This window comes from Halichoeres trimaculatus, unplaced genomic scaffold (genome assembly GCF_033239565.1).
Source record: "Halichoeres trimaculatus isolate MK-OKI-2021-1 unplaced genomic scaffold, fHalTri1.1 fHalTri1_scaffold_12, whole genome shotgun sequence".
Classification (NCBI taxonomy): domain Eukaryota; kingdom Metazoa; phylum Chordata; class Actinopteri; order Labriformes; family Labridae; genus Halichoeres; species Halichoeres trimaculatus.
The window spans coordinates 3,553,257-3,567,707 of NW_027437190.1; the positions used below are offsets into that span (position 1 = coordinate 3,553,257).

The window sequence follows — 14,451 nt, forward strand, 5'->3', positions numbered from 1 at the left end:
TCGTTGTTGGGAACGTGGGATCTCGCTCCGGGGGATGGACGAGCTAGCTGTGCTAATCCAGCGGCATCATGCTGTTCACGGACGTGGCTGACAGAGCAGACATCGGACGCCGCGACACATCGGAGGAGCTTCGCCTGCTGTGAGCAGACAGGATCCAGGAGACAGAGACTGAACAGACTGCTGGGGAGGCTCAGTCCTGGACCCTGTGGAGGTGGAGACTGGCTGGGCTGGAGAGTGGTGGACGAGTGGTGGACGGGATGTCATCATCTAATTTCTTATGGACATTTTTGCACTTTCTATACTCTTTCTTACTTTTGTTTTCTTAAATGCTGCGGTGACTCCTGAATTTCCCCTCGGGGATAAATAAAGTATTTTCTATTCTCTATTCTATATTCAATATTATAAATTTGAAAAACTTCTCTTTTAGATAAGTAATGACTAGATTTTACGATGTATAGAATTTTACACTCTGTATTGTCTTTATTGTGAAGATAAAGTAGATTTTGTGGCTCCTTAATGACTTTAATCCAGGTGAGCTGAGGCAAAAATGTCTCCTTTTAAAGTAAAGGTTACAGACCCCTGGTTTAGGGGGTGAATCGCCAGCTAACAGCTGTAACAGGTGGCAGAAACTGTGTTTTGCATGTTGGGAAAGTCAGACACCAGTATGAGGCTTCATCACTCTGAGGCTTCCTAAAGTCCTCCTCTCTCCTCCTAACAGTTTTACACCTTAGGAGCATTCTGCCTGAGACGCTTCGAGAATAACTTATATCTTACCAAGGGGAAATTCTAAGAAAAATCTTAGAATCTGAGGAGTTTTGAGATTTTTCTAAGAGTGATGTCACTAAGAGCTACCTTTAGCCTTAGGATGCTTTGCGAATACAGGCCCTGGCCTTTTGATCAAACTGTTTTGATGCTGTTTGAAACTCCTGAGAGGCACATTTAAAGTGAACACCAACTTTTGCACTGTGTTAGAGACATCTAGTGGTTGTTAGTAGAAATTACAATGATGGATACTTTATTCAGTCATTACTATCCACAACAGCTTTGTCTTTTCTTTTTCCTACATGTGTTTGTGATTCTTAGGTGACTCATATCAAATCAAAAAATCCTGTTTCTCTGAAGTCGTTCAGGTTAGGTTTCAACAGAGTTTGTGATAAGTTCACAGCATCAGATCTCAATTTCCTGCTTCAAACTACAGATGGATGTTTTACTTGCTTTGATTCAGGTTTTTGCATCATACATGCTGATTAAACACCTGACGACCTGGAGCTCACCACCAGTGATGTGTTCAAGTTGCACCATAAGTGTGTCTAAGAACTGAATTGATCTTTTTTCTGTCATCCTGAAAGCATGAGAAAGAGTCCCTGCACACAAACCCACCTCATGCATGTAGGGATCTACGAGGATCTCAAAGGGCCCCACAGCCAGGGAGATGTTAGGGGCCGCAGTGGGGATGGGGAGGACGTAATGGAAAGTCTTTTTCCTCATGTCATGGGTGTAAATGGTCTCCACCAGATCACCACAAGACACAGCCACCATGGAGGCATCCACAGTGAACTCCAGCTTCCAGGTACACAGCTCTGAGTACGAGTCCACACAGGGGAACCAGAACCTGTGGAGGAGACACTCTGATGAGCCCTGACCGCACACACACAAACCAGTCTAAGTGCTAATTTAGTCATTCATGTTGTTGTTAGGAGGAAGGGACATGGTCATGCTCGGCATCCAAACTGAACGTGTGGATGGAGGTTCAGCTGCGACTGGATATTCTAGTTTAATGCAGCTCTAATCATCTTGCCTTCAGTGAAAAATAAACTTGTTTTACTTCATAGCTGTGTTTGTTGGTGGTAGTGTTGTGCTGTGGAGCAGCTATCAGGACCTGGAGGAGTTCTGGTATCCAAAGGAGAAGACATGAGCCCCTCTCTCTGCCATGCTGCCTTCAACATCAGGAACAACAAAGTGGAGTCCTCCTTTAGGCTGGTCCAGGGAAAACTCGATGTACACCTTCAAAACTTTTAGATCTGGTGACAGAGCAAACACAGATGTAGCCATGGAAGCTCATGCTTGAGAAAAGCAATTTATCTCATCAAATGTATCTGGTTATTTTATAAATAAACTTCTGATATCATCCTTTTACCATCTCCTTGTTTCCAGAGTTCAGAGGGAACTTTGATGACCAGCTCCCCGTGTCCTGCATCTGGGTCAACCGCACTCACCGCTGCTGTGTAAGCGCTGGAGAAGTAGTTCAGGTTCCTCCTACAGAAAGGAAGAGAAAACATTTACAAAGAGTGTCAAAAAATGGTCCTTTCTCTTTCCTGTGCTGAATCATTTAAAGACACACGTCTCTGTCTGATCTGAGGAACATGAGTTTCACTTGAAGATAAATGAGTTAACTCTGTCCTCACTGTTCCAGTACATGAATTCTAAATACAACTTATTAATGGTGAGTGAGAAATTCATGCAAAGGGCAGACAAAACTCTTCCGTGATCAGTAAATGCAGACATTGTTAAAACAAGAGATGAATAAAGAGGATAATTTTGTGTCGATAGCTTCTCAAATGTAGATTTTTACACTCAGAATAAATGTTTGCAGTCAGGATGGGATCTTTTTTAGATTTGTGAGATAAAATGTGAATCAAATTCAAAATAAATACTCCAGATTAAATGTGTTATCAATTAACCAAGAGTTGATTAGTTGATAGTTAAGACTTCCCTCAAACACGCAGCTTTGTTTTTTTCTTGTTTTTCCCATCACACGGAATAAACAGCATGTGGTCTTATAGCATATCTAGTCATCAGGGAGGTGTCATCAAACATGTTTTAATGTAAATCTACTAGCTGTGCAGCGCCCAGGAAAGAAGTTCAGCTAGAGGCTGTGTGTCCCCTCTAAACATCAGACGTCTGATGGATGTGCAGATCAAGTCCACGTCACGTCTGTTGGTCAAAGACCAGTTCTGGATGGACATCTACACAATTTTCAAATTAGGACCCCACTAGGATGTTGGCTTTTGGGACGTCAAGTAGACGTCATAGCAGGAGAGAGTGAGCCCGCTGCACAGACAGTCGTTTAAAGGACGTCCTTTAAACAACATTTCTGGACTTCTGATTCTAAACATTGACTCAAATTTATATTTAGTTTGTTTCCATTTCCTGTTTCAATCCTTAAATGGTGATGTGTTTTCCTGTTTCGGTTAATTTTCCTGTTGCTTCATTCAGCTAAGCGGCACCTTTGAAGTGGAAATGTATAACGCCTTTGTCTCTATTTACAGTTACATCAGCTGCTGATAAAATCATATGAAGCCACAGGAAAATGAACAGGAAGAGTCTGACACCTTCAGAAACTGGATTACAGTTAGACACAGAAGCTAGAAGGAGGATCGAAACAATAAGAATGACTTAGATGCCTGCAGCGGGAGCAGTGACAGTAGCATAGGGACTTGGCCTGGTTAACTGGGGGGATGCTGGTTCCAGGTTTGGCATCGACAAAGATTTCTTTTCTTTGGAAGAAAAGCGTCTGCTCAGTGAAATTGTTCTTGCTCTAAATAAGATTAAATTTGGCCAAGAAACTACGTCTACCAAACGTCTGTTTGCGCAGTGGGGAGGTACTGTTGACATCATATGAAGACATTAAGGGGAAGTGAGAAAAGATGTTGTCTGTGGGAACCAAAGTTAGACCTCCAAAAATAATACTGAAAAGACATCCTTTGAACTAGGGGTGTACCCACAAAAATCACAATTTTCCGGCCGATCACCTATCACTAAAAAGCCTGACCTGCAGATACCAATTTGAGCCAATACCATTTTTTATTTTTTATAACTGACAGCATATACCTTCAATGTTCCAATCTTATTTTATTGAAAATCATTGAACAATACCTGTGAAACAATAAAACCATCATGTTTTAACCTAAACAACCAATAAAGTGTCCTGAGTTTTAGGTCTTAGAGAAAAAGCAACCATGGCTGGCTGTCAGACCTTCCTGGGGGTATACATGTATACATGTATTTTCCTCACTGCAGTGGGGACAATAAGTACTGTTGTGGGTGGAACAGTGCTAGGGACTGAGTATTGACTGTAGACAGTAGCACGGCTGTATCAGAGCCAAAACAGCACAGTTTTAAATTGGTTTCTTATCGGCCGTCAGATTAAAAAAAGGCCGATATGCCTCAAAATGCCAAATATCGACCCATTAATCGGTCTATCCCTACTTTGAATGTCTCTTCGCTCAGTGTGTCAGGCTGGGAGGCAGTACACACGACTGCCGCCAACAATGACAGGGATATGAAAGCTAATATTTTCAACAGGATATCTCCTCAGCTTTAGATACAGAGCTTACAGACTGGTGGGATGCCACTGATGATGTGCTAACACTACGTCTGTTTCCTGCTGCTGGACAAACTATCACCTGGTTGTGCTTCCGAGTGACACCTGACCCCATGGGCATGCGTACTTTCTGGCTTTGAGAAACTGGAAGACAGCATGAAAAACTGTGGCAGATGGTATCAATTTCTTTTTTAGATCAAGCAGCGGGGAAACAATTATGGAATTAAATTGAAATTGATTCATGAAAAACAATGAAACACGACTACAACACGTCACTAGAACATGTTGCACCACCTCTGGCTTTTCTTACAGCTTGCAGTCTCTGGGGAATGGACTTAACCAGTGACCAACAGTACCCTTCATCAATCTGGCTTTTGGAGCCCTGTCATGGACCAATTTCTTAATTTTCTACCACAGATTTTCAGTTGGCTTGAGATCCAGACTATTTGCAGGCCATGATATTGACCTTATGTGCCTTTCTTTAAAGAAAGTTTTCACATTTTTTGCTCTTTTGGTAAGACACATTTTCATCTTGAAAAGTGATGTCATCACCCCCTAACACTCTCTCAATGGACCGAAGAAGAAAAGCGTCCAGCATGTGGATGTAACCCTTAAAGTCCACATCCCTGTAAGATGTCACTGATTATTCAAACTTTCTCTTGGTATTATTTGAAAATAACTTTAAGGTAATTCCTCTAGGTTTGTTAAAAAGTAAAAAATACAGAAATGATGAATGGTTAAACTCTTTCAGGTGTACTCACTGCTTGGACTCGTGGTGGCACACCTCCAGCGTGGGATCATTGTAAATGAACGGGGCTTCCAGGTCGTTGACTCTGACCCTGTAGATGCGACACTGTTTGCTGTTAAGCTTGATCCTGTTCAGGTTGACCACAGTTGGGAAAATGGTCAGCTCAACAAAACCCTGAGGGATGAAAAATAAATGATTTAACATTTCAGGACACATCTTTTTGAGGTAAGCTGCATAGAGGGCTTTGTTTTGAAGAAACTGTTCTGATGACAAGTTTGGGCCCTCGCTGTAGAAGTCTCTTTAAGTCGATCATAAAATGTGCTGCATTGTAACATTTAATCTCTTCAGATTCAGCATCCACATTTTTTGACTTTTAGGGGTGCTGAAGCCCTGAATGTCCTCCCAGCACCCCCTGAAAAATAACAACAGGAGCATGTGCCCAACCAGGTTTCTTATTTCAGCAGGTGTTTTATAAAAATGTTGATATTATCTTCTGGATAAAGATTTTTTTACAGTTAATAAAGCAATAATAATTTGAGTTCAGCATTTTCCTCGACTGTGTGCAGGGACACAAACACTGAGAGCAGTTGGGAGCAGATGGAAGAAGAAGTGTTCAGCTGGGCCGCAAGCAGCTAAAGTATCCTGAGTTATACACGATCCTGCAGCAGCTAGAGACGTTAGGTGGTGTGGTCTCTGGCTATGGCTCGCTACCTCATGTTATCACATTGGGAAAATGTATCATCCTGTTTAACACTGACTGGGGGAGCTCAGACCTGCAGATGTCTGTGAGGAAGTAGGCCAACAACTTTATGACCAAAATACTACAGGTGATTGAAAAAACATGGTAAAATGTGAAAATATGGTAATTTTTGGTATTTAATTGATGTGTAACACAGTAATCCAGTGTGGATTCACCCTATTAGGGCTTGGTATTGTGATGTGATTTAATTTGATATTGATTTGAATGCTTTGATTTTTGATTTTCATGCCCATGGAACATATGTGGTCCACCTCACGTTTTGGAGCAACAAAACAACCCCAACGCCAGAGTTTAAAGCTGAAGAAGCTGGTTTTACGCTGCTGCTGCTTAAGCTGCAATTTTGTTGTTGTTTGGTCTCGTGAAACCCCTGGTGCATTGATTAATCAATATTTTACCCCTACTCCCTAAGCAGTAAGATCAAACACTTAGAAGAAACTCTCAGTATCACAACCTGTCAAGGGGATCACTCCTTTTAAAATCGAATCCTAAAATTGGCCTAATGGTACGGCCACAGCAGACGTGAATTTGCGTTGAGATTACATACAAAGTCAATGCAAAGACGCGTTTGTACGCCAGTTTGCCCTAGATGGCTTGTGGACGCGTTTGGTGCGTCGACAAATTTGGTAGGTCAGACGCCTCTACACTGAAAATATTGGACTTTCTACGCAAATTTGCGTGAGGCTGTGCTGTGGCTGCCAAGCAGCGATGAAATTCCCCCATGACGTCATTGATTTGATGACGTGTGACGCTCCCGCTACCTGCTCTAACCCTGCCGGAAGATGGAGGATAATCTGTGTGGTGTGTCATTATCCAGAGTTATACGATACGACGTGTGTACTCTACAGAGACCAGAAAAAAAGCAGCAGGCTTGGGTGAAAGTCTCTGAGGAGACAGGTTTTGAAGGTAAGTTCTGTAAATATTTGTTTCCAGCTGGATTTGCCTGCACGGGTCGTCACTGACTGTGTTTTCCTCAGTGGAATTTTGTCGTAAAAGTCGGAAGAGCCTCAGGGACCTCAAACAGAGGAGGAAGGAGCAGGAAAAAAGGAGCAGCAGAGCAAGGGAAAAGATGGAAGTTCTCTGCGGTCCTCAACCCCTCTCTTTCCTCAACCCCTTCATTATCTCCAGGGAGACCTCCGGGAACATGGGTTGGGGGTGCGAGGATGAGGTCGCAGGGAACAGCCAGGCAGGGCCAGTGGAGGTGGATAACCAGGGAGAGGCAGCAGGCCCCTCAGGGACTGAGTGTAGAGGTTTGTTGAGAGATGAATATTCACACACATCAAGAGTCGGCGCGTCGCCCCTCAGCTTGTCAAAATAGTCCAGCATCCAGCCTCAGGCGTGACACGCATTTAAATTTGCCAATTCGGCCAATTTCTTATTCGCATCCCGTGTGTCCGCAGCATAAGATATAGCAAGCACACTTCAGGCACTTAACGTAGCAGAGAGTGTTACTTGGGTCAGTATTAGCAGCTTGTTGACTAAACCAGTGGTTCTCAAAGTGCGGTCCTAGGACCCCAAGGGGTCCACAAACCATAGCTTGGGATCTGCGGAATAATTCAAAAATGATTGTAAAAGCATGCTGTGTCACTGAAAAAGCAAAAAAAATGTTATCTCCTGCACCAAGAAAAATTTCTATTATTTTTTCCCAATACCCTGCTCAATTAAGGTATTTTCCATGGGATCAAGTCGTATATGATTGTGATGTCTGTCACTGCGCAATAATAGAAATGAAAAACACAGAACAAAATACACTTTGGAGCAAACGTTTTCTCAAGTTTACAAAACAAATTTAAGAAAAGTAGGCATGAAGCCTAGTTCTACTGTTGCATAGTACTACATGGTTCATCGTTACATAGTATTGATATTATGCTAATCAGTGTTATGCTAATGAGAGGGTCCTTGGAAAAATGTCACACCTGAAAGGGGTCCGTGGTGTAAAAAAGTTTGAGAACCCCTGGTCTTAACAGATATCCTTTGAATGAAATGATATACCGTATTTTCCGCACTATAAGGCGCACCTAAAAGCCTTCAGTTTTCTCAAAAGCCGAAAATGCACTTTATAATCCAATGCGCCTTATATATGGATCGATATTGATTAGTCATGGGTACCATAGTTAGGGGGCGTCGCCGGAGTAACAGCGGTAAGCAGTAAGAACCTGTAAAGAGGAATTCTGCTAAGTGCTAACATTAGCTCACAGGCTGGCCCGGGCTTCTTCTCTTGTTTATTGTTAGAGCAATACAGCGCCTCCCAAAGCTATGGCATTTTGAACGAATCTCTGGAAACGGCTTTTGTGGACGGCAGAAACGGCTTCGTCTTTACAGCGCACTTTTTTTGAAAACGGCACAGAAAATTGTCGGATTGGAAAATTCTATTCTATGCGCCTTATAATGCGGTGCGCCCTATATATGAAAACAGTTTTCAAAAAGGCCATTCACTGAAGGTGCGCCCTATACTCCAAAGCGCTTTGTAGTGTGGAAAATATGGTACTATAACTGCTGTACTCACAATGACAGATTTCCTTTGGAAGTTGATGTTGTTGATGCACACCACCTGGTGGGTCGTAAAGCAGAGACAGAAAAGCATGTCAACATGTGAAGCTGTAGATTTAGTCCATAGTATTCCATCTTACTTAAAGCTATGTTCTACGATTAGGAAGCTTGATAATTATTCATAACACACTCCACAATATAAATAGCAAAAAGAACAAAAAAAATCCATTCAGTACATCAGCTGCAAAAAAAAGCATAATAATTGACCAATCAGAGCAGCTGTTCCCCTCATTTCAGGTTTGTGCGTGAGTCCATCCAATCCCCTGTCTCCCCCTGCTCCGCACCGTCCTGCCTCGTCCTTACCCACTACCTCTCTCACATCATCTAGCTGCTCGGCTACTGGAGCGTCATGGAGCCGGTTAAGACTGAAACCAGGAAGCTGTTACTGTTACCCTCCACAGCGAAGGGAAGAAGGCAGGCTGTGTTTTTCAAATTTGTCTCATCAGCCAACCTGGGTTTCAGATCGCAGACCATAGCTTTAATACAACTACACGTTTTAAATGTTCTCTATACCTAAACCATGTGTGTATTCTTAACTTGTGTTATTGTTGCCAGGGGCTTATACAAACACTTTCTGATTGGAATGGCATAGCACAAGTGTGTACACATCTATGCTATATATTGCATTTATTAACCCTGTCAGACTACACTAATCTCCTGAGAGTTTATACTAAAATGTCACATGTTAAATTCCTGTGAATGTTAGACAATGACACCAAAGAACAGCAACAAAACAAAACTTCACATCTTTCATGTTTTATTACTATTAAAAATTCCCATTTCTGATTGGCTGATTCCTTTCCCATGCAGCTGTCTGATGACTTAAATGTTGAAAAACTGCGTTTGGATACAATAAAAAGCCTGTTGTAAAATATTAGTCCAAAAAGCTGCTTTTGAGCACACAGGTACCACGTCTGACAACACAAATAGCTCATCTCAGTTCAGGATTTCAGGGACCCATCACTTAAGTTCCCCCTCTCGAAACACCCCTGCTTACTAAAAGCTGAAAAAAACGAAGCCACTGAATACAACAGCAAACCATTTAATGACACAAAAATAAATAAAGGATACTTATAATTTAAAGGGTCGCGGGCTCTCAAATCCTTTATCCTTCTTTCGGTTCATCCTTGTTTCCCGTTGTGTCTCAGCAGACGCTGCAAAGCACCAAAACACAGCTCCGTGTCCACCACTCAGCCACCGATGTTTGTCGCTTTACATCGTAAAACTGAGATTCAAACCCCCAAATAAAAGCACGTGCAGAGGCTCAAATTTCAATGTAATGCTCAATAGTAATCTTTTATCAGACTTGATGCAACGAGCCGCGAAGGATACAACTCTTTTTGCTTAGTGCTGCATCTTCGAGAGACTTCTTATGGCCCTGTAATGCGACCGTAGATAAAATATCAGACTATTTCTATCATGTCGGTGCTTTGTCCAAAGATACTTGGTCTAAAAGGTTATTTTTGAGGCTGCCATGTAATGAAATATCCGTATATTTCTCCCTTTTTAACGGACGCTTAAAGAAATGTGAGTGCAGCTCCACAGTGGTCGGCCATTTTGTTTCTAACCTTTAACCTCCCGCGTAAATATAAAAACAAACGCGTTTAAAAAACTTTATTTTTTTGACACACGAATTTAATTAATAATCATTGGAAAAAATGTAACCAATTTTAAACAACTGCTTATAGTTTTATGTGTTTCTCATGATAAACATTAAAAACACAAACCGACATGGTTTTCGACGTCAGAAGTGGGCGTGCATCATCTGGCTGGCTGGCAAAAGTGCATGAGCTGTACGGGAGCGCGCTTGCCAAGCATCTCGTCTTTTCCGACATGAATTGCGAATCTTAACGCCTCTAAATCAATAGCAAAAAATATATAATAATAATAATAATAATAATAATAATAATAATAATAATAATAATAATAATAATAATAATCTCTAGCTGATCTTAATTACTCTTTTACATAACAATGTTTTTCCAACTCACGTTTTTATTAGTATTTTTTAATGTCCATTACAATGGACGCCACACCTAAATAAGTGTAAATTGTCGAGAAAGCAAAAGGGCCAGGTTTTCCCCACATAGTAATTCATCAGATATGACTCAAAGAGCTGGATGTCTCCAAATTTATGAGTCTGTGGACAGCAAAAACTATATATCACATGATCCTCAGTTTCATTGCTGATAACACAAACATTTATGCTATGCAAAGTGATACACTGGGTTTCAAAATGACTAGTTTAGGAGAAATCAGAACCCTGGTCTCCATTTTGGCTTGTGAGCAATGAAAATGCTCCATTTACTAGGAAGCTGGGATGGACATGGTATTTTTCAAAACACCATGCACCATGACAAATTCTTCCAGCTCTGGTGCATGTGGTCAAGAATTTGTGGAAGCCATCTGAGGACAATCATGTGTTTTTCAAGGTATTTTTTCTTTTTGTGAGGAGAGTTTCTGTGAAAAAATGTACTGTCAGTTTTCAGTAAATGGTTGTGTACTTTGACAAAAAGTATCCAACCAAAAGTGTACTTTGTAAAAAGAAAAATAAATGAATGAGAAAAAATAAAAAAGGAACAACTGTTAGCTGACTTGCAGTCGTCATGTTTATTGGCACACAGCAGTAAACACTACAATCACACATACACTAACACAGCATGGTACTCTGTTCTAAAAAGACATGTCATCATTGAATTTCTCACATAGTGCCTGATCTACTAAAGGTTTGCGTGTATAAAAACATGTGCAAACTTTAGAGCACGCACAAAGCCTATGTACTAACTGGGTGCACTGGGGATTGTGCCTGTCAAAGAGCAAAATAGCATGTGCAGAATACATGCAGATCATTAGAAAGTGCAAATGATATGCTCACATAGTTCTGTGCGTCATTTACATTGGCTTTGCTGTTAGGGGAGACTGAGTATGATTGTAACATGGGGAGAGTTGTAACACCACCAATTCCACCAAAAAGGAATAATAAAGGAGTCATATGATCATTTCAACATTTACCCACTTCCAACCTGATCACACGTGGTGATTGTCAGGGCTGGAAACAGGTGCATGCAGATTCTATAGAAAAAAAACTGTTTTTAAGGAAAGAAAGTAAATTTTCTGAATAATTTTGTTTAGTACTTCTACTATTCCAGATAAAACCATTTCACTTTTATCAGAATAAATTGTAGTTTCTTAGGCCCCGTTGCAACGACGGTTCAACCGAAAACGCTAAAGAAATCAGTGTTTAAACTTAAATGCAGAGGGACTGAAAACGCTGTAGTCAGCATGCCAGGCCAGTAGTTGGCGCTTCAACTGTCTTGTCCAGAAGCCACTTAAGGAAGATCTCCACTGAAGTAGAGTTGGGCGGATCATATGAGTGCAGAAGTGGAGCCACAGATGCACATTTTGTTGAAAGACAGGCAGCAGATTTAGCAGATTCAGCAGCACATGCACAACATGGTAGTCAGCGATTATCGTAACAACAGTACTGTTGTCCTGTTGTATGCACTTGTGCAAAGCGGAGTGTGATTTCAGCATCCACTGAAAACACCAGCTTACTATTTACACGGCAACGCTGTGATTGACATTACCTGGTGAGGTCTGTGATATTCTTGCAGAGGTTTGAATTGGTGTCATTTGTAGTAAATAAATGTGGGTACTTTGCATTAAAGTTTGAGAACTCTGAATGTGAGTTGGACGTGCTGAAGCGAAAAGTGTTACAACCATATCCGGTCTCCCCTAACCAATACATCCACCGGGGGAGCAGCCCAGAGCCAAAAGTTCATGACAACAACAAACTCAAAAACAGACATGGCAACTGCAGAGGAGGTTTTGCTGATAAACCTTTAATATAAAAGTCAAAAACGGAGGCCGCCTCGTAAGTGGTCTGTGAGGCTGTTAAAGTTCTTCCACTGTTGTTTCTTCTTTGTGTCATACTAAAGCTACGTATTGGGTAGTAACATCAACACCGCCCCCATGGTTTCCACTGGTACTTCTCCGTTTCCCCTGTATCCATAAGAAGGCTCCGTCCAGATCCGGGTCCTTATGTAACATCATAAATTTGTCTTCAAGAAGGGGCGGAGTGCAGTGGGAAGTGGTCAGATGATTCAGAGGTGAAGGACAGGAAAAGAAAATATTCTGAAAACATTCTAGCTGAATGTTAAAACTCACAATTTCATTCTTTTTTCTTCCTTATTTTTACATTTAATGCTTTACCATTTCACTTCTTTCCTTCAAAAGTGTACCAACATGTTAATTAGTAGATAAAATAAAGATGTGGCTGAAAATGAATCATTTCTTTAAAAAGAGTTGTTTATTTATTCTATTTTGTTTATCTATTAATTATTTTTTATTGATTTTTTTTTTTAGTTATATCTGCTGGGGAAACTGAAGCACTCAGAGAAAACCCCTTTTACAGGTGAAGAACATGTTGGCCAGGGCTCTCCAACAAAAAAAACCCTGACTTCAGGCCAGTCTAATCAAATTGCCCTGAGATACAGCTAAAACACTTCATCACCCTGGAGAAAAATTTGCCAACTCTAGTTAGCCATTTCTTCTTGGTCTTCACTTCCACAAACCCTGTATCACTGCTAGATGTCTTGTCTGTCTTATTACTGGCTGCCCTCTTGTCATTGGATGGTTCTTTAAGGTCTCCAGCACTTTCTGTTTGTTCCTCCTCTTTGTCTGGACAGATGGTTTCTCCAGCAGCTTCTCTGTCGTCAAACAAGCAATCCAAGCTATCGTAGCTAACAATCGACAAATTGTCACCGTTCTTGTCTTTGAATGTTTTGAAGGACTTCTTTTGTAGAGATGTCTCTAGATGGCGTTTTTTCACACCTAGATGTGCTTTGGATTTTCTAGCAACTTCTCTGTGGCCTGTGGTTGGGGCATGATCTTTCTGATTGTCAGTCTTTGTTTCACATTTAGCTGCGTTTTCTCCCCTAGAGCTCTTATCAGGTTTAACTGCAGGCTGGTCATCCAAGAACTCCAAGCTACCTAAGCTAGCAATCGATAAAGTGTCACCACGCTTGTCCTTGGATATTTTGTAGGACTTATTTCGTATAGTTGGCTCTACATGGCATTTTTCCACGCTTTGATGTGCTTCAGATTCAGAATCACTCTCTGAAGAGTCTCTATCTAAGTGTTTCATTGTGATGAAATTGTGTTCTAGTGCTTCGGTCGGGGTAATTCTCTCTTCTGGATCCAACTGCAGTATACATTTTAGAAAGCTTATGAAGGCCTCTGTGTCTTGAATTTCAGCTAGAGTCTTGACTTTTTTGTTCATCTTCATAAGGTCATCCAGACTGCTCAAATGATCCAAATAGTTTTCAAAATCTGTAGGTGGAACTCCTGACTTAAACATGTATTCATCTCTAGTATTCAGCCTCCACACATTTTCCATTTTGGTAAAAAAGATGTCGGTTCCTCTGCCAGACCTCAGCATGTGAGTCCCAGGTATGCCATGTAGCTTCACAATAAAATTCATCATGCTGTATTCACAGGTTACAGGATAAAGGTGATTTCCGATGTACAGCATTGCCAAAACACAGCCAAAGGACCACATATCAATACCCTCATCAAATTTGCAACCAAGCATGACTTCTGGGGCTCTGTAACCCACGGCCTGAAGGTTGCATCCCTCATTAAAATATGAGACCGGGGCTGACATACCAAAATCAATCAGTTTCACCTTAAAGGGCTGCAGCCGATGGTTCACCAGCATCACATTGTCCGGCTTGATATCGGCATGGACCACATTCAATGACTTCAGAGCCTCCAGAGTCACCAGCAACTGTTGTGCCATCACTCTGATTTCTGGTACATCAAAAGGCTTCAGTTTCCTTTCTACTATATAGTCAAACAGACTCACGTCCAGCATTTCAAACACCAGACATTGGTGTCCTTTGTGTTGGAAGTTGTCAAGAAGCTCAACAATGCCTTTGTCTTTGAGCTTCCTGAGATTAGTAAGTGCTCTTATCTCTCGTCTACTTGCCCACGAAACAGTGTTTTGAATCATCTTCACGGCAACTTTCTTGTTTGTGTTCATTTGAGTGCATCTGACAACTACTCCAAAAG

At 41.3% G+C, this 14,451-nt stretch overlaps 1 protein-coding gene across 1 annotated transcript in view; it reads right to left on the reverse strand.

The window, feature by feature from the left end:
* Positions 1–9,948, reverse strand: part of taf2 (TAF2 RNA polymerase II, TATA box binding protein (TBP)-associated factor) — a 52,141-nt gene extending 42,193 nt beyond the window's left edge. Inside the window, exons 1-6 of the mRNA XM_074683540.1 lie at positions 9,455–9,948; positions 8,336–8,390; positions 5,086–5,246; positions 2,138–2,256; positions 1,880–2,021; positions 1,381–1,612 (exon numbers count right to left, since the gene is read on the reverse strand). Of these exons, the coding sequence (XP_074539641.1) occupies positions 1,381–1,612; positions 1,880–2,021; positions 2,138–2,256; positions 5,086–5,246; positions 8,336–8,390; positions 9,455–9,504 (759 nt within the window). The 5' untranslated portion in view covers positions 9,505–9,948. The remainder of the gene's footprint in view (positions 1–1,380; positions 1,613–1,879; positions 2,022–2,137; positions 2,257–5,085; positions 5,247–8,335; positions 8,391–9,454) is intronic.
* Between the last annotated feature and the right edge of the window lie 4,503 nt (positions 9,949–14,451).